Source organism: Hipposideros armiger, unplaced genomic scaffold (genome assembly GCF_001890085.2).
Source record: "Hipposideros armiger isolate ML-2016 unplaced genomic scaffold, ASM189008v1 scaffold_331, whole genome shotgun sequence".
Classification (NCBI taxonomy): domain Eukaryota; kingdom Metazoa; phylum Chordata; class Mammalia; order Chiroptera; family Hipposideridae; genus Hipposideros; species Hipposideros armiger.
This window is the reverse complement of record NW_017731681.1, coordinates 306,750-330,748: the sequence shown is the minus strand read 5'-3', so window position 1 is coordinate 330,748 and position 23,999 is coordinate 306,750. Positions and strand designations below refer to the sequence as shown.

Genomic DNA, 23,999 nt, shown 5'->3' with positions numbered 1-23,999 from the left:
CTAACAGGTGCATTTCTCAGGCAGGGGCCTGCTGGGTCCAAGCCCCTTGACCCTTGGCCAGAAGGGGCAAGGTCAGGGTTTGGGGGATCAGCAGAGAGGATGGGAAAAGAAGGGCAGATGAAGTCCTCAGGAACTAGCTGCTCCATTTGGGGACCAATCTCCCTCCCTCATGCCTCCTGAGCCAAGGAAAACTGAGATGGGCTGTGGACATGAGAGGGCGGTAGGTAGCACAGAGACAGAGTCGAAACACTCAAGTGGGAGCTCCAGGATGAGCTTGGCTCTGGGACCTGGGGGTGTTGATTTGGGGTGGTGATTAGGGTATGACCTGCCAGCTCCCCCCACAACCCCTCCCTCCCAAGCTACCAGACTTTGTTTTGTTAAACCAAAATAGGAGAAAGTCTAGGGACTATGGCAGCAAGCCCAGGCATGGAGGGAGAGGAGGAAGGGCAGGGCCATGGCCTGTCCACAGAAATGGTCCCTGCCCCGCAAGGAGTAGACTCGCTGCCTTTCTCCACCTGCCCTCCGACCTCAGCACCATGGCCACAGCTGTTCCTGTACACGGAGCCATTATTCAGCTTCTCTAGATTCCCTGGCTGTTCATCACAACCAGCTGCCTCCAGCTCCTCTCACCATCCAATCTCCATCCTTACCTTCATCCATGTCCCTCTTGCTCTGTCTTCTTTCCTGATCCCCTCTGCCCTCAGACCCAATTTCAATAGGTTAGGGAAAAGGGGGCAAGTCTTCACCTGAGTGAGCCATGTTAATGTCCCCTCCCCACCTGCTTAGCTCTCCAGCTCTGCCCTCTTAGGGTGGCTTCTTCAGAAGCAGTAGAACATGAGGTGATCAGTGAGTGAGAACCATCTGGCCTAAGGCTGGGCGTTGGGTTGGGGGGAGGGGGGGAGGTATGTGTGCCGGATGCTTAGGACTGCTCCCAGACCTTGGTGCTAAAGTCTCAGGACATAACCTGGACCTTGGTCTGCATGCCACAACCTTACCAACCACTATCCTGCACAGATGTGGACGAGTGTGCCGAGGGCAACGGTGGCTGTCAGCAGAGCTGTGTCAACATGATGGGCAGCTATGAGTGCCACTGCCGGGAAGGCTTCTTCCTCAGCGACAATCAGCACACCTGCATCCAGCGGCCAGAAGGTCAGCCCATGTCCTAGGAGGGCCCAGCCCTGCGCCCCCAGCCTCCTTTCTCCATCAGCTTGGAAGCTTTCCCTCAATATCCCCTAGGCCTCAGCCTCCACTCTCAACTCTACTAGCTCCTTCTTCTCTCGTCCCTCAGTCCAATCACATCCTAAGGGCTCCATGGATAGACACTTTGTCTTAGGGCAAAATCTGGGAGAATTCATTTGGGGTTGGAGTCAGTGTGGGATTGAGGCTACTACGGGACATCCTCTGTGTCCTGGTCCGAGGCAGATGTCATTCCTAATTAATCGTACACAGCTGAGCTCTAAGTGCTGTTATCGGAGAGGGCCTCGCCAGTGCCTTATTCCTTGGATTGGACCGGGAAGGTCAGGCGGGAATCGTGGGGTATGTGCTGTCTGTTCCTGTGGCTCCCTCCCCCTAGACTGTGACAGTTTTGAGGCCCGGGACTATGTATAATTCATCATTGTAGCCCCAGGACCTTATACACTGCCCCGCATGTAGTGGGAGCTTACTAAATGTTTGTTAAATAAGACCATACGATAATTATCTGTACTAATTACTCCCCGTTCACATTACGTTATCTTCCTCCCAGTTTGACGGTAAACTCTTTGAGGAAAGAAATCATGTCTTATATGTTATCTTATATTTTATCCTTCCTCAATCCTCTCAGTACCTACCTAGCACAGCACTGGGCAACTATCAGACACTAGCTTTTGGTTGTTTGAAGGAGAGGGGGCCGTGCAGGTATGTGGCATTGAGTAGCAATATCTGTATGCCATTCAGAACAGCCCTGAGCTCTGCTCATTCGCACCCAGCTCTGTGGGCAGCACGGGGAGCCTGTGGGGGGGAGAGTCACCCTCCGGTCTGTATGGTGGCCTCGGTGGAATTCTCTGTTTCCTAGGCCCCAACTGCCCCTTCTAGTCCCTCTTCCTCTAGGCACCCAGAAGGAGAGTTTTCACCCCGCTCCTCTTCCCTTTTAGAAGGAATGAACTGCATGAACAAGAACCATGGCTGTGCTCACATCTGCCGGGAGACGCCCAAAGGGGGCATCGCCTGTGAATGCCGCCCGGGCTTTGAGCTCACCAAGAACCAGCGCGACTGTAAATGTGAGAAACCCAGGATGGCAGTGGGGACAAGGGAGACCAAGGGAGGGGTGTGGGGCCTCAGAAGCAAGAGGTGGCAGGAAAAGGGAGCATGGGCGAGGCAACTAGGTAAGAGGGCTGGGAGCCGGGTGGAGAACGCTGGTACCCCAGGAGAAGCAGGCTGACAGGCCTCCTGCCCTCTCTGCACAGTGACGTGCAACTACGGTAACGGCGGCTGCCAGCACACGTGCGATGACACAGAGCAGGGTCCCCGGTGCGGCTGCCATGTCAAGTTTGTGCTCCATACCGACGGGAAGACGTGCATCGGTGGGTGAGGCCAGTGGAGAACTCAGTTCACCTGTGAGGGGGACAGGGGGTAGGGGCCCTGGGGAACCAGGGGTGGCGGGGAGCACATGGAGCCCCGGTGCTGGGCACAGAATGACTAGTGAGAGAACTGAAGACCCAAACAATGCCAGGTCTAGTGAGGGGCAACTCTGAGAGATTGAAGGGCTCACCTGACCCTCTCCTCCTCCCCCACCCGTTTGTTCCACTGCCCCACTGCAGGGAGCCTCACCACCCTCTTTATCCAGGATAAAGTGTTGCCAAACCGAGAATAATTAGCAGAGGTGCTTGTTGACCAAGGCTGTGGTTGACAAGGGGGAGGAGAGCTGGGGCAATGCAGGATTAAGCCTGACCAGAGGCCCTGGTTGACTAGTGTGGTAAGATGGGAACTGGCACAGCCCACTGTCCCCACTCTGGAACTAAGGGTGGGATAGAGTGCTCATTCCTGGAACAACCAGCCCTGAACTGACAAATGGGGTTTCCTGACTCCAGGTATCTTTTCTCCTTTGTATCCTTTTCTTTCCTCGCTGTCCTCCTATAAATCCCCCTTCCACCCTCCTCCCCCTCACCCCCCATTTCCTTCTCGCTCCTCTTTTCCTGAATGCCTACGCCTTACCTCACATATCTTCAGGTACCATAGACGAGTTTAATTCCTGATTCCCTAAGTCTTTAGGTCTTGCGCGAAGGCCAGTTACTGTGTGCTCACAGCGTGCTGAGCGCGAGATGAGGGGACAGGCGCCCCCTTGGAGGAGTGGGAGATGAAAGGGAAGAGTTTGGGCAGCGGGGACCGCTGTGCCTTGAGCCAGGCAGGGGGCGCGCTTGTTCTGTGGGCGCAGTATTTACGGATGGCCATTCATCTCCTGGGCTACATCATGCTGGTGAGGGGAGGGTCTGAATGCACTCACTCTGTGTCTCTCAGAGACATGACATTCAGCTTAAGAACCAGACTCTCCCCCACTCACTCCGGAGACCCATTTCATCTCTGCTGACAGCAGTCTTTCTCCCAAACACAAGAACAGGGCAGCCAGTGACGCTCTTAAAGGCCTCCCTTGGGGACCTGCTCCAGAGACTTGCACACACGGTTCTAAAGGTCTCTAATTAAAATCTCACCTGCTACATGTTTCCCTCTGAACTAACTCTTCAAAGACCTTGGAACGTTCTTAGGTTTCTTCCTGTTGCCTTCTCTAGGCTGGTTGTCCCAGCTCCTTTCATTTCTCCCTTATAAACCTAATTCTGCTTCCCAAACCTCCCACCATCCCCTGGACACACTCACACATCCCCCAGAGTCCCCCCAAAGAAGCTGCATGCATTCCCCAAGGAAAAGCCCGGGGATGTGGCGCGGGCCCCTCTCAGGTTTCTTTCTGTTCAGATGATCCTGGGCATGGCTGCTTTTGAAAATACCCCTATTAAGCTTGAGCTCTTCCCTAATGCAAGACCCATTCTGCCTTCTCGGCCATGGCCAAGTGAGGTAGAAGAGAGCACATGAGGCTGTTCTAAGGCTCACAGCTGTGTTCTTTCCGAGTTCCTCTCCCTCTTCTCCCACAGAACTGATTTTACCTTGCCCTGCACCTCATGTTCCTCCCCAGCCCTGGTAGGAGGAAACTTCATTGTTCAGGGCCATCAGGATATTCAGAGTTAGTGGGGAGACTGAGCGCCATTGCAGTTGAGCAGAAAGGGCGGGCACCCTGGGGGAGGTGGCAGCTTATAAGACTCGAGGTTGGATCCCAGCTCTGCCTCTGGCATGCTGTGTGGTACTGGGCCCATGATGGCCCCTTTCTGATACTCAGTTTCCCATCAGTCACGTGGTAGGAACCCAGCTTCTTTGAGGCTACCAGGCAGGACAAGGCTGGGGAGTGAAGTTTTGGAGTCTCAGGGCTCGTCCTGCGGGGCTAGTGGTTTGGGCCTGCAGGGCGGGTGGGGCGGGGGAGAGGGCCGGGCACGGTGGGCCACAGTGGCTGCTGCCCAGCATCTAAACAGCTTTTTTACAATGTCAAACAGGGGAAAGGCGGCTAGAGCAGCACATCCCCCCTCAGGCCGTTTCTAATGGTAAATATGTCTGCTCTCTCCGCTTGCTCTCACTGGCTTGCTAGGGGAAGGGCTAACCCGCTGGGGCTCCCACTAACCGCATGCCCACTGGAGCCTGACTGGGCTCTAGCCTGCCAGCAGGGCTCCCCTGGCAGCCTGGGTACTGGGCCCACTGAGTGTCTCCTGAGTCCCCAAGAGCTGGCCCAGGAGCCTTCATGTTGGTTTTGTCCCTGATCCTGTCTCTCTCCTCTCCTACTGGCTCCTTCCACCTTCTCCCTCATCCACCTTCTAACACCTCCCCTCTTCCCAGCCATCTGCCTCCCTCCCTCTCTCTGCCTTCTACACAGCTCAAGACCCAGGCAGCTCCATCTTACCCATCGTGTCCACCGTGCCACCTGAGATAGGGGTGGGGTAGGGTTAGATGCCATCCCCTCCTTGGGGCGTCTTACCCATATTAGCTCACAGTCCCAGCATCACTCACTATTCTCTCCCACCATCATGGTGTAGAGCATGACATTTGAGTTCAGACAGACCTGAGTTTGAATTCTGGCTCTGCCACCTTCTAACTGTATGACCTCAAGCAAGCTACTGTCCTCTCTGATCCTCAGTTTCCTCTTCCGTAAAATGGGGAAGATGACCCTCCCTTAGGGTAGCTGCGATGATTGAGATAGTGGATACAGAACATCTAGGAAGCTCCTGGCACAAAGTAACTTGTAGTCCTAATACTGGGACCTGAAGAACAAAGGGTTGAGGCCGTGCCATCCTGCTACCCCAACTCTGCCCGGGAGAATGCTATCCTATAGGGGTGGCAGCTATGCCCAGCTTTCTGTTCAAGCTGGGATGGACACTGTGCCAGCTCTGCTGCCACCATCCTGGATCCCTTAGGATCTATCTAGACTTGGCACAAGACCTCTGCTCCCCTCTCCCTGCTCCAGGGCTTGGCGGACCTCTTCTTAGAATGCTAAGAACGTTCGTGGGGAGGGGAGGGGAGGAAGACGGCTGGGCTTGGAGCCTGCACTCAAAGTTCCCTCCCAGGTGCCTTCCATGATGGAACCTCAGGAGAGACTGAAGTGGGAACGGCACATAGGAGAGCCCACTGTGGCTGCTCCCAAACCGGGCCATTTGGGGACCCAGGCGTGTGACCAGGGACCCAGAGGCAGAGCTCTTGGTCCTTGCTCGTCTCCTCAGTGACAAGGGTTGGGCTGGAATTTTCAGAATCAAAGATTCAAGATGATAGTGCCCTGTGACACCTGTCTCAGTCCGTTCCCCTGATTCTAAGAACAACTCTCCTCTCTTCCCTAGTGGAGGCCTTGGGATTTTGTCTAATGGGAGAACTCTAGGGCCCCTGGAAGACGGCCCTTACCTCCTCCAGTTGAGCTGATGGCTTTTCCCTGAGTTCACCTGACACTCCTGAGCTGCAGTTTAAACCTGTTTTTCTCCTGCTCTGAATTCAGAAAATAGCTTGAGTGACCTATCCACACCCCCCTACTCTGACCTCTCAGCGAAGGGAACATTTACCAGTCAAGAGCGGGGACAGCAGAAGAGACAGCTCTGAGGTTCTCTCTTTCACCTACGTTCTTACACTCTTCCTGCTCTGAGCTTTCTTCTTTTGCCCCTTCTCCTTCTCTTCCCTCCCCAGACCAACCTCCCCATTAGGAACGTAAAGCACCAGAACGGCCAGTTTACCTCCATCTGATACTGACAGGAGGGCTTGGGAGGAGCTGGAGGTAGCCTGGAAGGGGCTGGGAGATGACTGAGTATGTGCTGTCTCCTCTGAGGACGAGCAGTCAGTCCTCGAAACGGGATCTTTCTTCAGAAAGCTGGGCAGGGAGGAAGATGAATCGATGGGCATCCCTCAGCTGTCTTAGGAATCACCAGGCTCACTCCACCCGAGATTGTCCCACCATGATCCCCCACCCACCAGAGATGGTTGGTGGAAAGAGGAGGAAACTCCTGTCTGTCCCTTCTTGTTCCCTGGCAGCCATTACTCCTACCCCTCCCTGCGCCCTCCCCTCTCCACCTCCTCCACCCCCTCAGCACATTCCTGCCTGACAGCTCTGGCTTGTACCTGCCTCACTGCTGTCCACCTTGTTTCAATCAAGTAGGGGGCAGGGAAGTGGACTGCTTGGCTGCACTGTGAGGGGATGGGGGCTGGGAGCCCCGGCCTGATGCTCCTTCTGAAGTGCGGGGAGGCAGCGAAGGCCTTCCCTTGCTCTCGGCCTCTGTGCTCTCGGCTGCCCTACAGTTTGGGACTCCTCCAGGCCCATAACCTGGTTACCATCCCCCGCCTCCCTCCTAAACAGAGACCTGTGCTGTCAACAACGGGGGCTGCGACAGTAAGTGCCACGATGCAGCCACGGGCGTCCACTGCAGCTGCCCTGTGGGCTTCATGCTGCAGCCAGACAGGAAGACCTGCAAAGGTAAGGACTTTCGGAGGACAGGCGCAGAAGCGGCAGGGGCTGAGGCTGGACTGTGAGACAGGGTACCTAGCATGGGACCACACCTCCTGGACCCCCTGGAGGCTATCCCCTTTATACAGAACTGAGGACATAACTCGGGCTTGTCTCCTGTCCACCTTTCCCATCTCAGTTCAAGGGGCGCAAAAGTCCAGCCAGTCCCTCAGGGTCCCCTGTCCCTATACTACCTTATTGTCCCTACTCTCATTCCTATCCCCTATGGGTCCCTAACCCTCTTGGCTAATGAACATGCCATTTACATTTGTCTCTGAGCCTAGAAGGATATTTGAGCCCTGTGTGTACATGAGGTCACAAGTGTGTTCCATTCCCTTCTTAACCCACATTCCCAAGACCTTCCCTGTGAAAAGATCATACTGGTCAGAGGCAGAATAAGGTAGCAGCTGGGAGTGCTGTTGCTGGAGCCTGGCTACCAGGCTTCAGATCCCAGCTCCACCTCTTATTAGCTCTGTGTTTCTGGGCAAGTTACTTAGTGTCCCTGTGCCTCAGTGTCACCTCAGTGGTGCTTGCCAAATGCTGTGAGGATTAAATGAGTGATATATAAATTATAAAGTACTTAGAACAGTGCCTGACAAATGATAAACACTTTGTGTTAGCTCTTATTAGGGTATAATTTCCCACACAGTCCATTCTATTTCCTCTCTTTTAATTAGCCAGGGCTAGGGGAAAAGTGAGGGAGGGGAGGAGACGGGAGGGTAACCATGCTGAAAATGATTCATCAGGTCTGTGTTCCCTGGTCACAAGGAGTAGGGACTGGAAGGAGGTCTGGGCTCATTCGTTGTGTCTTTTGGCCCAACAGCTGGCAGAGAGGACGGGGGAGGGCTGGGGCAGCAGGTCAGACAGCCAGAGTTGAGAGGTTTCCTGCTGGGAAGGACTGTTGACAGGTATGCTAAGAGTGAAGTGGAAGGCTGCCCTCCCTGTCCCCTCCCCCAAGTAGGGGTGAGTAGCCTGGGTCCTGTCTGCCACCAGCTTGGGGAACTTGACCTCAGGAAGGAAGCTGCTCACCCCCGCCCCCCTTTCCCTTCCTAGTGCTGAAAGCTGCCTCAGGCCTGAGTCTCTCCAGACCTCTCCCAGTCCAGCCCCCTGCCTGGCCCACACCCCTCCCCCATCAGCTCCCCAGCCTCACTGGCTCTTGTGGAGGTCCTCCCTGCCTGGCCCATCTCCCAGCTTCTCCTCTCGGAAGGGCTGTCCCTTGGAATCTCCACCTCTCTGTGCCACCTCCTCACCCACCCTCCTGGGCTCCTGTGACAGGCAGGGATGGGGAGCAGGACAGGGATGAACCTTCTCCACCAGCCTTTTTGGGAAGGGCCATCAGCAGCAGAGCCCTGCAGGTCAAATGCCCACTTGCTTCCTGCTCTAGGCAACCCCCCCTCCCCCCCCGAGGACCTGACTGGTTCCCATATGTCCCCTTCTAAGAGGACTCAGCCTGAGGAAAGGTGTTACTGATGGCACAGGTCCCCTGAACAGGGAAGAAACAGAGCCGGGAGAGTGAGAGTCCGAAGGCGCAGGCTCGGGGCTATCCTTGATTACCCATCTCTGTGAGGGAGCCAGTTTGTATCCTTATTTGTCCTCCGTCTTCTGCATTACCTTCGATTTTCTCTCCTTTGTCCTGCTTCACCAGACATAGACGAGTGCCGCCTGAACAATGGGGGCTGTGACCACATTTGCCGCAACACGGTGGGCAGCTTTGAATGCAGCTGCAAGAAGGGCTATAAGCTTCTCATCAATGAGAGGAACTGCCAGGGTGAGCAGACTGAGGCCAATGGAAAAGGCTTGGAGAGGTGCTTGGGGCAGGAGAACTTCAAGAAGGCCAGACTCTGAGAAACTCAAGACAACTGGAGTTGCCATAAGCAATGTCGTTCTGCAAATGAGCAAACGTATGCCTTCTTGGCGGCCCAGTTCTACGCTGGGGCGCATGGCGGCGTGGCAAGGAGTGAGGGATGGATTTCACCCCAATTCATATCCTTGGCAGGGTCCTTCTAACCACACATATGCGTAGTGGGCCTGCCTGATCCACAGGCATCAGATCTCGCAGTTCCTGTCTCAGAGGACTCCAAGTGGAGGAGTATAGGGAGGGGATACGCACTGCTGAATTGGTGATCCTAGGGCTGGGCCATGAGTGGGGGCTTTCAATTGAAGGGGGAGAGCCAAGGCCCCTCACTTGTGCCCTTCAGCTGAGCAAGGGGGTCCCAGGATCAAGTTCCCCAAGACAGATTCAGTGGCTTGAATTCTTGCTCTTCCAGATATAGACGAGTGTTCCTTTGATCGAACCTGTGATCACATATGTGTCAACACACCGGGAAGCTTCCAGTGCCTCTGCCACCATGGCTATCTGCTATATGGTGTCACCCACTGTGGGGGTAAGCCAGCAAATTTGGACCCTCAGCCACCCGGCCCCTCTCAACCCCTCACCCTTCAATTGAACAAACCCCTGAGTTGACCCGAGGCTTTGGGCAGTCCTCAGATACACGTGCCATGGCCGCATCCATCGTGATGAAATGGGAGGAAGTAAGACAACTGGGTATCAGGTATCAGGGAACAGCGGTCCTGCCTCCAAAATTTTTATCTCCCACCACCATCGCTGCCCCTTGACCCCCATCCTTAGCTCCCAAATTATAGCCCCACTGGTAGCTAGGAGCGGGGCAGGCTTTGAAAAACTCATCAGCTTGGCCCCTTCTCAATCGTTCTTTTGACTGTGGACAGAGATAAGGGAAGGTCGTAGGTTTGAGCTCTTCTCAGGCCAGTAGTCATCTTGAACCCAAGGTCCTCACGCACTGCCCACTCCCTGGCTCCTTCTCACCCACCATCGTTTGTCTGTGTCTCCCCACTTCTTCCCCCAGATGTGGATGAGTGCAGCATCAATCGGGGAGGTTGCCGCTTCGGCTGCATCAATACTCCTGGCAGCTACCAGTGTACCTGCCCAGCTGGCCAGGGCCGGCTCCACTGGAACGGCAAAGATTGCACAGGTGGGCATCGCCCTCTGCTGGCCACCGCCGGCACTGCAGTTTTGGGGGGGGTGTCCTGAAAAGAAAGGAGTTCTATACTGAGGAGCGTGTGAGGTAGTAGGGGGGAAGAATGTAGCCATGTAAGTTAGAAACATGAAGTTTCCTGTAAGTCATCCCTTCATCCTTTCACCAGTCTCTGTGTACAATTACAATTCTTCCTGTAGCTAATTCTTTTCTTCCAAATTACCCAGCTGAGGGAGAGGGTGGGAGAGGAAGGCCTTCTCCTCCTCAGGCTTCTCTCCCCTTCCTAGAGCCAGTAAAGTGTCAGAGCAGTCCTGGTGCCTCGAAAGCCATGCTCAGCTGCAACCGGTCTGGCAAGAAGGACACCTGTGCCCTGACCTGCCCCTCCCGCGCCCGGTTTTCACCAGGTACATGGAAGAGGTTGCTGGAAGGCTGGTGGGCAGGAAAGGCTGCCTGTTCGGGCAGCTCCTCTGCTCCCCTTAGAGTCATGAACTGGTTGTGGGGGTTGTGGAGGGCAGGTCAGAGCTGTGACAGCCCCCTTCTCTCAGAGTCTGAAAACGGCTTCACCGTGAGCTGTGGCACCCCCAGCCCCAGGGCCACTCCAGCTCGAGCTGGCCACACCGGGAATGGCACGAACTCCAACCACTGCCATGGTGAGCACCAGCCCAGAGACCTCTTCCCACCCACTCTCTTGCTCATTGACCCCTATCTCTCTTCTTCATGAACCCCCCCGGACCTCGCTCTTTTCTGGACCCCCCTTTTTCTCCAGCCCTGCCACCTGGCTCCCTCTGCCACTAACATCTGCTTCCCTTGACTTTCATAATCCCTCTTGTCCAGCCAAGTCCCTGGCTTATTGCCCAGCTTCTCAACACCCTCCACAGCAGCCCTCACCCCCACGGGGCCCCTGGGCTGTGCTGAGCTTCTCCCATCCCTCTAGAGGCTGCAGTGCTGTCCGTTAAACAGCGGGCCTCCTTCAAGATCAAGGACGCCAAATGCCGTTTGCACCTGCGAAACAAAGGCAAAATGGAGGAGGCCAGCAGAATCCTGGGGCCAGGTCTGGACTGGGGACCCACTCCAATGGGATGTCTGGCCACCAAACCCTTCCCTCCTCTCAGCTCCTCTGCTTAGCATGATCTCCAAAACCCCACTGGCACCCTGAACTCTGGAAAGAGCAGGGGCAAAAGCAGTTGCAGGCACATGACCCAAGGAAATCCTGGGACACTCTCACACCAACTCATTAGTATCCTAGACTAAAAGAGAACTGAGATAGTTGCGGTCAGAGACCTGGTGAGGTCTGTCCGGCTTGGGGTGGAAAAGTGAGAGCTAGGAGTGAGAACTTTCTCTGTTCTCAGGGGGTGTACTTGGAGTTGACAAGGCCTCTCCCCCAGGTGGTGTCCCCTGCTCTGACTGCCAGGTCACCTTCATCCACCTCAAGTGTGACTCCTCTCGGAAGGGCAAGGGCCGGCGGGCCCGGACCCCTCCAGGCAAGGAGGTCACTCGGCTTACCCTGGAACTGGAGGCAGAGGTCAGAGCTGAAGAAACCACAGGTGGGACTGGGGGCGCTGTCGGAAGGAGGGTGGAAAGGGGAGGGCAGAGGTAGAGAAAACCCAAGTCTCAATGGCAAAAGGAAGGGGCCGAGCCTATATTAAGGGCAGACCCTGCCTGATGCCAAGCCCCAGAGCCGGTCCCTCTTACTTCTAGCTCCTACCTTGGCTCCATTGCCCCCCTGCTGATAGCCACTTTTCCGTTCTCTTCCTTCCGTGACTCCTACCGCTATTCCCCACCAGCTGGCTGTGGGCTCCCCTGCCTCCGACAGCGGATGGAACGGCGGCTGAAAGGGTCCCTGAAGATGCTTAGAAAGTCCATTAACCAGGACCGCTTCCTCCTGCGCCTGGCTGGCCTTGATTATGAGCTGGCCCACAAGCCGGGCCCAGTCGCCGGGGAGCGCGCCGAGATGGTGGAGGCCTGTAGACCTGGGCAGCACCGCACTGGGGCCAAGTGTGGTAAGGCAGCTTGCTGGGACAGAGGGGAGCACGGGAGTAGGGAAGGGCCAGCTCGGGCCTGGCTCAGAGCAGGATGCTTTACGGCCTCAGCTGCATCTCTCAAATTGTGAGGCAGCCAAAACCCTCCTGCCCAACATCCGCCCCTCCCCGGACCCAGACCGAAATCTAGAAGCACACCAGGTGGGGCCGCCAGTCGTCCTGCACATGGCTTTGGCCCCTGATTCTCCCACACAGGATTCTGTCTGTTTCTAGACACAGAGATTCTCCTTGAATCTGGGGGAGTGGGAAGGGGAGTACCAGGCCTGGGTGGTGGGAAATAGGGGGGGTGGGTGGCTAGCGCGGCCGACTCTCCCTCAGTCAGCTGCCCGCAGGGAACGTATTACCACGGCCAGACGGAGCAGTGTGTGCCATGCCCAGCGGGCACCTTCCAGGAGAGAGAAGGGCAGCTCTCCTGCGACCTTTGCCCTGGGAGTGATGCCCACGGGCCTCTTGGAGCCACCAACGTCACCACGTGTGCAGGTGCCAGGGGAACAAACAATACAGAGTGGGGTAGGGTGGGCACTGGGACGCCCATGGGCATGGGATTTCCCAAGGGCAGGCCCAGGCTCCAGGCCACTCTCCTAGTCAACATCCTGTTTATGTGCCTCTGTCCCCTGAGACTGGGTGACCCCAAAGGGATGGCCAGGACCATCCCCATCAGAGTTGGGCCCTTGGTTCATTGCAGGTCAGTGCTCACCTGGCCAACACTCTGTAGATGGGTTCAAGCCCTGCCAGCCATGTCCACGTGGCACCTACCAACCTGAAGCAGGACGGACTCTGTGCTTCCCATGTGGTGGGGGCCTTACCACCAAGCATGAAGGGGCCATCTCCTTCCAAGACTGTGACACCAAAGGTGAGTGGGCTACTCACCCCGCGAGATGATTCTCCTACCCCAACTACTTCCCCCAAAAAACTCTCCAAATCCCCAGAGTGGACCCAAGTTTGTTGCCCCACCATCTTCCCCAAACTAGGAAGGTCCCAGCTGCCTGACCAACCACACCAGCCTGCTCACAGGACCCATCCTGCCCCTCCATAAGCCACAGCCTTATGGGAATTGGGGAATAAATAGCAGTAGTCCCAATTACCCTCTGCTTCAGAGAGCTGGGGGCACTTTCCCCTCGATACTACAAATGAGTTTCTGGACAGGTTTGGCACTGCGTTCAGTTCCTGAAAGAAAAGGACTGCCAACCACTCTGTCGAGTTTGTTTTTCCCTGGGCTTAAACCCTGGCCTGACTAGGAGAAGTTGGCACTCTGGAAGGAACCTGGTGTCTTCTACCTCCTGATTCTCCAGGGTGCATGTGTCCCGCCCATCCCCGTGCCCGCCATCTTAACTCCCGCCTCCCACTTGTCTGCAGTCCAGTGCTCCCCTGGGCACTACTACAACACCAGTACCCATCGCTGCATCCGCTGTGCCATGGGGTCCTACCAGCCGGACTTCCGCCAGAACTTCTGCACCCGCTGTCCAGGAAACACGAGCACTGACTTTGATGGCTCCACCAGCGTGGCCCAGTGCAAGAGTACGTGGCAGGCCAGGCTGTGGAAAAGGGGTTAGCGGCCCGGGAGCAAGAGGCACAGGAGGAAACATGTTGGGGGGATTAAACCAACAAGAAGCAGGGCTGGGATGTGGATGGGCAGGAAAGTCCCACCCTCCATCTCTGCCCAACCCACTCCATCTCAAGACTAGTTTCTGGGCTGGGCCCTGTTCACCCTCTCCCTGAAGACAGGTTAACGGGGCGGGGCAGAGGCAGGTGAGGTGAGATGAAAAGGCACTAAAAGAGCAGGAAGGAGGGTGCACCCAGAACTTGGAGAAGAGGTGATGGGCTAGGAAGGCGGCTATCTCCATGTGTCTGATTTCCACTTCAGAACTCCAGTCTGCCTAACCCATTTCCCCACTGACTTCTCTTCTCTCTCTTGCCATGTCCATGGCGCTTGGCTACAGATCGCCAGTGCGGTGGGGAGCTGGGTGAGTTCACTGGCTATATCGAGTCCCCCAACTACCCAGGCAACTACCCGGCCGGAGTGGAGTGCGTCTGGAATATCAACCCCCCGCCCAAGCGCAAGATCCTCATCGTGGTGCCCGAGATCTTCCTGCCATCTGAGGACGAGTGTGGGGACGTCCTCGTCATGAGAAAGAACTGTGGGTGGCTGCAGAGCTGGGCCAGGGAAGGGCAGCCCAAATGTGGTTGGGGGGGTGGGAAAGAGAGAGATCAGAACAGGAAGAATTGGGGCAGCGACAAGGGAGGCCTTGGGCAGACAGCCGCCAACGAAGGAAAATGGCAGTGAAGGCGCCATGTTCCCTGGAGAGCAGTTAGGGAAAGCGGCCCTTGGATTAGAACTCCAGTAGCGCTGCAGGTGACGCTTTACCAGTCTAGCATGTTTGCCACTCCATTCATGTCAGTGTCAGATTTCTTACACTCTGTGGGTGCCTGAATGTCAGACAGGAGCTGTGGACCGAGCCAGGGCAGGGGAAGACTGTGTGTGTGTGTGTGTGTGTGTGTGTTCTGGGGTGAGGGCGAGCCTCTGTCAGCACCATCACCCCCACAGCCCTCGCTACAGGAGGGCTTGGGTCGCCTGCCCATGGCTGTCCTGACCTGCTGCTTGCCTTCCCAGCCTCGCCATCCTCCATCACCACCTACGAGACCTGCCAGACCTACGAGCGCCCCATTGCATTCACAGCCCGCTCCAGAAAGCTCTGGATCAACTTCAAGACAAGCGAGGCCAACAGCGCCCGTGGCTTCCAGATCCCCTATGTCACCTATGACGGTGAGCAAGGGCAGGAGACCCCAGGCGGCGGGTGAGCAGGGGCGGGCTCAGGGCCTTGGGAGGCCGTGAGGAGCGGAAGAGGCCCCAACCCCCAAGCCCTCCCCTTGGTTGACCTTGCAGAGGACTACGAGCAGCTGGTGGAAGACATTGTGAGAGATGGCCGGCTCTATGCCTCTGAAAACCACCAGGAGATTTTAAAGGCAAGTGAATATTCACAACAACGACAGCTAACGTTTAATGAACGTGCAACATTGTGTATGTGCATGCTCATTTAACACACATAATAGCTCCATGAAGGAGCTACTTTCATCATGCCCAGTATAAAGATGAGAAACCTGGGGCACAGACAATTACAGAACTGCCCGGTGGTGAAGGTGGGATTTGAGCCTAAGCCCATCTGACTGCAGTGTCACCCACACCTTAGGGGAAGAGAAAGGGAAGATGAGGAGATGAAATGTCCCCTACCTCTTCCATCAAACACACAGGGAAATGAGGTGTAGAAAGGTGCTTTTGCGTAAGTCCCTTCCTTCCCTACCCCCCGCCCCCCAGCTCCTGCAGAAAAGCAGATTAGCACAGCGTTTCTCAGAGTTATTAATTCAGCATAGACTCTCTTAAGGGAAATGAAATGGTTTTTGTTTTTGTTTTGTTTTTTAAGAGATTTTTACTGGGGAGTTGGGGGAGGGGAACAGCCAAGTTGTCGTCCTTCAATCTCAGTTGTGGAGGGCGCAGCAAGCTCAGCTCCAAGTCCCGTCGTGCTGCTCAGCCCAAGGTGCTGTGTTCAGTTAGTTGCGGGTGGGCATAGCCACCATCCCATGCGGGATTCGAACTGGCAGCCTTGTTAAGAGCGCACGCTCTATCCACTTAGCCACCTGAGTGGCAGCTCAGCTCAAGGTGCCGAATTTAGTCTTAGTTGCAGGCGGGCATAGCCCACCCCCTTGAACAGGCAGTCTTGTTGTTAGGAGCATGTGCTCTCATCAGCTGAGCCATCCTGCCACCTGTTGGCAGCTCAGCGGCAGTTCAGCTCAGGCGCAGCATCACTGGCCCATGTGGTAATCAAACCGGCGACGCTGTTGCTCAGAGCTCACACTCTTGAGCAAGCTCTTAACCAACTGAGCCACTAGGCCAGCCCCAAATGTTTTTAGTATCGAAGAATGGACTAGACACCTGGGTCTGTGGATCCCAGTTTGAAAAAATCTTACTGAAGAAATTAGTCCCCATCACAGTATTATTCTTCATAAATTATTGCAAAAAAATGTTTTATCTCTATGATTAATAATTTTTGTATTGTCATCAAGCTAAGAGACATGATGACATAAATCTCCTACAACTTGCAGGCTGCAAAGAATATACTATATTTTGCCATGTATAATGTGCACCCATGTTTTTGGCCCAAACTTTCAGGGAAAAAAATCTTTTCGTTTCAATTTTTTAATTCAAAATATTATTTGCTTACATTTAGGTACTTGTTTTTCATATTATAAAGGAATTTTAGCATTTATTTTTTAACATACTCTGGTACAAGAAATTTTATGTAACAAATAATTACAAAACACAAGGACAGATATACTTGGTACAAGAAATTTTATGTACCAGTAACAAATTTACGATATTTATGCATCATAGAAGGCCAAGAACTCTTCGTCGTTGCAAGTTCGTCATAAGTTCAACAAAGCCGATTATCGTATTCCAGGGTGTTATTTTGCATACAGGTATCATTACTGATTTCTAGTTACATTTTTAACTCAAAGCATAAATAAAAGAATTAAAAACATTTATATAGATACGGAATTAGTACTACCCATGTATAATGAATGCACATCCTTTTTCCCTCACAAATTTGGGCAAAAACAGTGTGCATTATACACGCAAAATATGGTATTTTTAGCAGTGCTTTTCAAACATTTTTAAAAGGGTCTGAACTCTTACTTTAAATGTGCTGGAACTCCAATGCAAAGCTGTTTTGATTAAAGTGGAGATGAGAGGCTGGAAACCCCACCTCTTATTTCAAAAACCCACTGATGCAATGTAAAGAACACCAGCCTAGAAGCCAGGAGGTCTGAGTCCCATTGCGCAGGGCCTGGCCGCTAGAAGGCTCCCCCACATCGTGCTGCTATTTCAGACAGAGTGGTCAGGAAAGGCCTCCGAGGAGAGGAGACCCGAATGAGGTAAAGGACTACCCATTCGATCATCAAGACAGGAGCGTTCCAAGCTAAGGGGCACGAAGCTGTGGCCCGTTGACCTTGAGAAGGCCAGTGTGGCTCAGCAGAGTGAGGAAGAGGCAAGGGGGGATGGAGGAGAGAGAGAGCAGGACGGGCCATGCAAGGCGCTTGGCTTTACCGAGGGAAAAGAACCACAGAGGTGTTTTGAATGACAAAAGGACAGGCTCTAATTAAAAACCGAAAAAGTCACTGGCTATTGTGGGGAGAACAGTCTAGAAGCACAGGGTAGGCAGGTAGCAGCATGGAGACCAGTCAGGAGTCTCTTACTATGGTCCAAGTGAGAGATGATGGTGGCTTGGATGGAGCAGTAGCTATGGAGACAGCGAGAAGTGGTCAGACCCTGGATCTATTTTGAAGGTAGAACCAACAGGATTTGCTGTGGTTTGAGCACACGAGAGGAGGCAAGGGTGGTGCCGAGGCCGGGGCCTGAGCTGTAGAGTTCTAAAGGAGGAACAGATGGTGGGGGTGGGAATCCGGGGTTCCCCTCTGGGTATGCCTGTTCCACACCAAGAGGGGCTGCTGCTGAACTGAAGCTGGGGTTGCTCTCTGTCAGCCCCAATGCTGAGGCTGACACTGCCACCCACCCCCCTCTGCAGGACAAGAAGCTCATCAAGGCCTTCTTTGAGGTGCTGGCCCACCCTCAGAACTACTTCAAGTACACGGAGAAGCACAAGGAGATGCTGCCCAAGTCCTTCATCAAGCTGCTGCGCTCCAAAGTGTCCAGCTTCCTGAGGCCCTACAAATAGTGCCCGTAGGCCCAAGACCCAGGTTTTGAAGACCCCAGACGCCTTAGCCCTCAGAGCCAGCGGCCCCCATCCTCCGACGAGGAACTCTCTCCTCTCTCTTTGGAGACAAAAATATCACTATAACAGACCAAGAACTCTCCCTTTCTTTCTCTCTAGCTGCCTTTCCTTGTCCCTCTCTGCCTCTCTGTCTCTCTGTCTTTCCCTCTGTCCTGTTTTCCCTTTTCCTACAAGCTCCCTGGAAAAGCCATTCAGTGCTGGCTCTATTCCCCCCGAGGGGTGAAAGAACAGTATCCCCCCTTCCCGCCCCTCCCCAGCCACACTGCCCATTCTACCAGCTCACAGCCCTGACCCCATCAGCTTGGACGGGTGCTAGAGGCCCACCAAAAGAAGTGGGTCTAGTGGGGAACGGGCAGGGGAAAGAGGGGCTTCTGCCATTATAGGGTTGTGCCTTGCTAGTCAGGAGCCAAAATGTCCCCTGGCTGTGCCCCCCAGGTGATTCTAATAGCCCAGGGTTCTGCCAAAGAAGCCTTTGACTTACAGGCTTACTGCCAGCACTGGTCCTCTGGGGCACGTGGTTTGAGCCCTGGGCTGCCCACACAGACGGCTTCCTTGTCTATACAGTTCCTCTCCTTCTTCCCCCACAATCTGCCTGGGGTCCAATCCATAGGGGCTTACAAAAGGCCCACAGCACTGGGCCCGTGGACACCGCTGATTGCGGAAGCACAGCAGGTATTACCATGTTGAATGCACTGCTGTCACTCCCGGAGAGAAACACTAGAGCTCTGCAGGACAGAAACCAGGTTTCCAAGCACCGCCAAGAGAAAGAAAGAAAGAAAGAAAGAAAAAAAAAGGAACAAAAACGTATGATCTAAAGGACTAGACTACAGAACAGTTGGAAGCCAGCCTCAAACACTCATCCCTTTTCTTGTCTTCCCTGGCCCAGCCGTCCTCTCACCCCTACCGGAGTGCTCCCTGGGGGAGCCCTACTCCCCGTGCTAAGTGTTGTGCTTAAAGAAACATGGCTGCCGAGCGGAAGCCAGCCTGGGCCTTACCCCAGAGCTGTCTTTCCCTTGTAGCCACAGATGGCTTGTGGGCTCCACCAAAGGACCCTGCTCGGTAGCCAGCCCAAAGCCACCTACCTCTGGCCCCAGGCTGTGGGCAGCAAGAGGAATGTGTGTGCACTTGGCAAGCCTTCTGCCCACCCTGTCCACATCTAATAAGTGCAATCATTTTGAGTCTTTCTATGTTGTCTAGAGGGAGGGGTTTTTGTCTTCTGGTTTTGTTCTTTTTTTGTTGTTGTTGTTTGTTTGTTTCTTTCTCCTTTATTAGAACAACCCTATTTATAGCTGCCCAAAAGAGAAGAGTATATGTTTGGAGTGGAAGAAAAAAGGTTTTGAATCTCATGAACTTTGAGTGCAGGAGCATCTGATCTGTCTCTACTCCCCACCAGTGGCCCCCCAGACCTCTAGAGCCCCTGGCTTGGGTCACCCAGGGCTGTAGCTCAGAGGCACCTGATGTGTAGGACAGTAATTCTGGGGACTTTATGGAGCAGGAAGGAGAGGGACCTGTGTTTGCTAAACCAATCCTGCTATCCCTTGCCTCTCCATGGACTCAGCATGGACTTCACGATTGTAGAGGCCAATGGAATTGGAACTGGTCAGTGATTCTCCACCCCAAGTAGGGAAAACCTCCATCTTTCCCCTGCTTTTCATCGTATTTTCCCCTGCTGTGCACATGGAAGAGGACCAGGACAAACCCCCTGGGGATGGGCTAACTCAGGGCCCTAAGGGCAGAGACAAGGCTGGGGGAGCCAAGAATAGGACAGTTAGCCAGGCATGAAGTGTTCTGCCTGACCCTGGCCGTTCTGCCCACCCCTACCTGTTCACCATTCCCTCTGGGAATTGATTTCAAGCCTAGCTTCCTCAAGCACTGCTTTTCAAAAGGATGAAGAATCAAGTCCATGCCCAAGCCCAGATCCTGCACTCCACCTTCAAGCTACTGCTGCCTATAAAATTATTTTCCATTTGCTCCGTCTAGTTCCCCCAAAGCTGTAGTCCTATTCAATCAAAGGCTACCAATTAACTCCCCCAGGAAACTCAACACTAAATAAAGGAGCCTGACCTCCCTCCTTTCCCCAATTAGCATTCAGCAGTGAAAACAGCCTTAGGTAGCAGGTAGCCAATGTCACAGCTAGATCCTCTGACATCCATGAGCCAACACCATGGCCTTTATGGGGTAGAGTGTCTGGCTGCCTTTGTCTCTCTGTGTCAAAGGGGGTGCTGCTATAAAGACCCAAAATGTCTCTTTCCAAGCACGGAAATGGTCATTTAGTAGGAGTATCCACACTTCCCAGGAAATTCCATGAAAACTGCTTTAATTGACTTTGACCATCCTGTTGTCCACCAGAAACTAGGATAACTTTCTGATTCCTCTCTCCCTACCATTTTGCATCTCTCTTAGCCAGTCGGAGTGCTTCCCAATGTATGCCTTCAGGGTCTGGCTTCTCCTTGCTCTCTTCCTTTCCTGTCACCCCCTACATATACACACATAAACACATTTCTTCCATTCACTTATTCCATGGTTTCTGGGACATGCACGTGACTTCCACAGTATGGAAAGTATAGACCACTAGGCGTCTTCATTGATGTCAGGACGGATCTTGGTGAGCAGGTGGAAGGCCTGCTAATGTCCACCAAATTCGATTTAGGTTGTCCAAGTTGGGGGTTAAGAACCCAGGCAAAGCTGCTGCTGAACCTATAGAGGAAGCCTCCCTGGGGCATCAAACTAGGGATTAAATGGACTGAATGAGGAGTCAACACTCAGGGACTCTCTAGGCCTTATACAGGTCAGACAGAAAAATAGGATTTTACCAGTGTGGGGAAGTGGAGAGACGATATAAATGGGAACCCTTCATGAAATCAGCCCAGAGGCCTCCCTGCAGGACGGGTGTTGACAGGGCCACAGTGCTGTAAGGCTTCATTTATTCTAGTACAAAACCTGCCCTGATCTGAGTCTGGGATTGGGAAGCCATTTCTGCAAGAGCTCTGAGCACCAAGTGATACATATCAGAAAGGCACTTATATCCTCAGCAACACACAATCTCTTTTACTTCTCTGCCTCCCTCTTTCTGTATGATAAGCCAGGCCCATTCCCCAAACCCAAGAGAATTCTCAGAGTCAGGAGAAAACTGACCAGAGCTGCCCAGCCCCAGGCCTATAAATCCTCAGAGGCTGACGTTGAGCTATGACTGCTCTGACTCCCTCAGGATTGGGTTAGTTTGAGGTGGTGGAGGCTCAGATTTATTGCTGAAAGTTCAGTAATACAGTTCTGGTCTTTGGCCCTAAGGAAACTTTATACCCAAAAAATGTTCTCCATATGCATGTTTGAGGTGACTGGAGTGGATTAGGAGGTCATGTCTCAAAATGTCAGAAAACGTAAAGCATTCAGACTTTTGTATTTGCTGCTTAACCTCAATATAAGAGGCTCAAAGTAGGGGGAAGAAGACAAAGTATAATGACTGTAAGCAGAAAACAATGTTAATCTGCTTGGCTTTTTTAAGAACAGTAAGAAAAAAATGAAGCCAACAACACAAGGATATCTTTAAATTCGACCTGTCTCAATGGTGGCATACCCTGTCCTTGGGCCAGTGTTTGGACTAGGAACCCTTTAAGAAAATACATGATTAGAGGGAATCCGCAGTTCTGTTATCAGTTTATCTAGACAACACAGACTAGCAGTATGGACAAACCGAAAACTATTCTGTGTGAGTCGAACTGAAGTTTCAGAGAATAATCATTCTCATGTGGGAGGCTTTTTATTTTCATGCAGAATAATTCTCAAAATATTGTATTTATATCTGCCTTCCACTGCTGCCAATATAGTAATCATCTCCTACACAATCAATAATAAACAGTAAGTGATGCAGTTCATAGAATATTTTGCACTTGGGGGAAAAATGTATCTTAACTTGTAAAAAGAAATGTTTGGATTTTGTATTGTCTTTTTTATTATTATTATTAAAATACTAATGAAACTCCTCAGCGTGGATCTTTTTCTCTGTCTCAATTGCTTAACCTAGAGCTGCAAAAAAACTTTGAGGAGACAAAGTGTCTTCTGACTTCCACATAGGACTTACCCAAATTTTTCATTTGTCCATCTTCTTCCTGATGATTTTATTTATTTATTTTAACCATACCCTTTTTTTAAAATTGAGGAACAGTGTGTTTTTCCAGGACCCATCAGGCTCCAAGTCAAGTAGCTGTTTCAATCTAGTTGTGGAGGGCGCAGCTCAGTGGCTCATGTGGGAATCGAACCAGCAATCTTGGTGTTATGAGCACTGCGCTCTATCCAACTGAGCTAACTAGCAGCCCCTCCTGATGGTTTTAGAATTTGAAAAGCCTTGTCTCTTTTGTCTATTTTTAAAAGCAGTATCAAGAATTACCCCTGAGGGGGACATAGGGAGTAGGGGCAATTTAGGATATTGCCCCTCAATATCCTGTGGTTGCTCCTCACCACAGTACAGTTCTCAAAATCTGGCCAGGCAACAAGTGGCTCAGACACCCCCCTAGTTAAGATGTCCCACGGCTAGCAAAGTACCAGCACCGAGACTCACCCAAGGTTGCTCTTTTTATGCAGGACATTCTTAGCCATCAAGCAATATTCTAAAACACAGATCACTCAGCCACGACCACCATTATGACTGCAGGGCACGGGGACGCAATCTCCAATCTCCAATAAATGAACAGCCCCAATTTCTAGGCTCAGAAATGATAGATAAATCTTAATTGTTGCAATTATATAATTCCCTGACATAAAATTTTGTTGGATTTAACATCTACATGATGTAGCTGTTTAAGAAGATCAAGGAAAAACTGACCTTATCAAAAACATAGGGGGATGGCCTACCAGAATCCTGAACCGCCCCCTTTAGCGTCTGTGAAGGAGATAGGTGCATTCACCCCACAATTATGGAGCTCCCGGTATGTGCCAGGCATCCTGCGGTCAGGCTATCACAGCTTGACAAGAGCCACGCCCAAGATCCTCACTCCTTGTGTGAGATCCTGATTACAGCTCACCTTTCCACATAGGTTTCCCAACAGGAGAGAGAATCCAGTCTACCTGGTGGCTCTGAGTATACATTAATTCACTGGCATTCCATTTTATACATTACTTTCCAGTGAGTTTGATTTAGTGTGATAAAACATGAACACCTTTGTGTGGACAGACATAATCACATTTCTAGAACTACAAAGCTGAGGACGGTAGCAGGACCACTGTGACTACACCAGCTTGGGGCCGTCCTCTCTGACTTCTCTCTTAACCTTGTTATATTCCCAAAATACCCAATCTTCCTCCTTCTTCCTAGGACACTTGCAATGATATTCCAGAATCGTGTATAGTCAGAGCCAGTGAAGTATGGGTCTGCCTACAAATATATCAAGCAGTCTTTAAAATGGAACAGAGACTTTCCAAGGAATTCTTTCCAAGGGTATGTGAAGACTTTCCAAGGGGTACCTAGGCAAGGAAATCACTCTGAGGAGAGTTTTAAGGGAATACATTTCCAGATTCTCAACATCTATAAGAAATCTTCCCTAAAACTAATCTGTCTGAGAGCCAGCCGTCATATTCATGCACATGCTACCTCCTCTTTCACCAGGGTCCTTGCCCTACTATATACAAAAAAGGCATATCCCTCACCTACACTGTATCTTAATGCATGGCCAGGGCATAAAAACCTGGGGAAGAGGAGGCATTGTTTTTTCCCTTCATATCAAAATATTCCCATTATAATCAATCCTCTTACGTATTTCATCTTATGTTTCCTATTTTCTACCCCTTACTAGGAAAAATGAAACTGTTAGCTGCTCAACCCATTATCTCCTAGTAAATATACCTTTATTTTTCTATTAAATACATAAGAAAAAGCTCAATCATGAAGTCTAACAATTATTGGAGTTATTTCTGATTTTAATACACGATTGTTATTTAATCACTCCCAAAAGCCAAACATCAGAGTTCCACACAAGCACATACCTACATTTGCCAAGGGGATAACGTGCCTTCTATCCTACTTATCACTTAATAAGTTAACTAATGGATATAGCTAACCACTACATGGCATTATTCCAAAGTTTATGAGAAAAGTTCTATCTTATTTTTATAATTTTTATAAACTATATATATATAT

At 52.2% G+C, this 23,999-nt stretch overlaps 1 protein-coding gene across 2 annotated transcripts in view; it reads left to right on the top strand.

Moving 5' to 3' along the window:
* SCUBE3 (signal peptide, CUB domain and EGF like domain containing 3) overlaps nt 1-21,790 on the top strand; it is a 38,177-nt gene extending 16,387 nt beyond the window's left edge. The window contains exons 4-23 of one of the 2 annotated variants that reach the window (XM_019660830.1): nt 1,015-1,149; nt 2,133-2,258; nt 2,445-2,561; nt 4,575-4,622; nt 6,905-7,021; nt 8,697-8,819; nt 9,319-9,435; nt 9,916-10,041; nt 10,332-10,448; nt 10,590-10,694; nt 10,979-11,095; nt 11,430-11,588; nt 11,829-12,044; nt 12,402-12,563; nt 12,769-12,936; nt 13,440-13,601; nt 14,024-14,221; nt 14,695-14,847; nt 14,968-15,047; nt 17,663-18,851. In XM_019660830.1, coding sequence (XP_019516375.1) covers nt 1,015-1,149; nt 2,133-2,258; nt 2,445-2,561; nt 4,575-4,622; nt 6,905-7,021; nt 8,697-8,819; nt 9,319-9,435; nt 9,916-10,041; nt 10,332-10,448; nt 10,590-10,694; nt 10,979-11,095; nt 11,430-11,588; nt 11,829-12,044; nt 12,402-12,563; nt 12,769-12,936; nt 13,440-13,601; nt 14,024-14,221; nt 14,695-14,847; nt 14,968-15,047; nt 17,663-17,812 — 2,696 coding nt within the window. In that variant the 3' untranslated portion in view covers nt 17,813-18,851. Of the gene's footprint in view, nt 1-1,014; nt 1,150-2,132; nt 2,259-2,444; nt 2,562-4,574; nt 4,623-6,904; nt 7,022-8,696; nt 8,820-9,318; nt 9,436-9,915; nt 10,042-10,331; nt 10,449-10,589; nt 10,695-10,978; nt 11,096-11,429; nt 11,589-11,828; nt 12,045-12,401; nt 12,564-12,768; nt 12,937-13,439; nt 13,602-14,023; nt 14,222-14,694; nt 14,848-14,967; nt 15,048-17,662 lie in introns of both variants that reach the window. The other variant, XM_019660831.1, reaches the window with a different exon arrangement.
* The last annotated feature ends 2,209 nt before the right edge of the window (nt 21,791-23,999 follow it).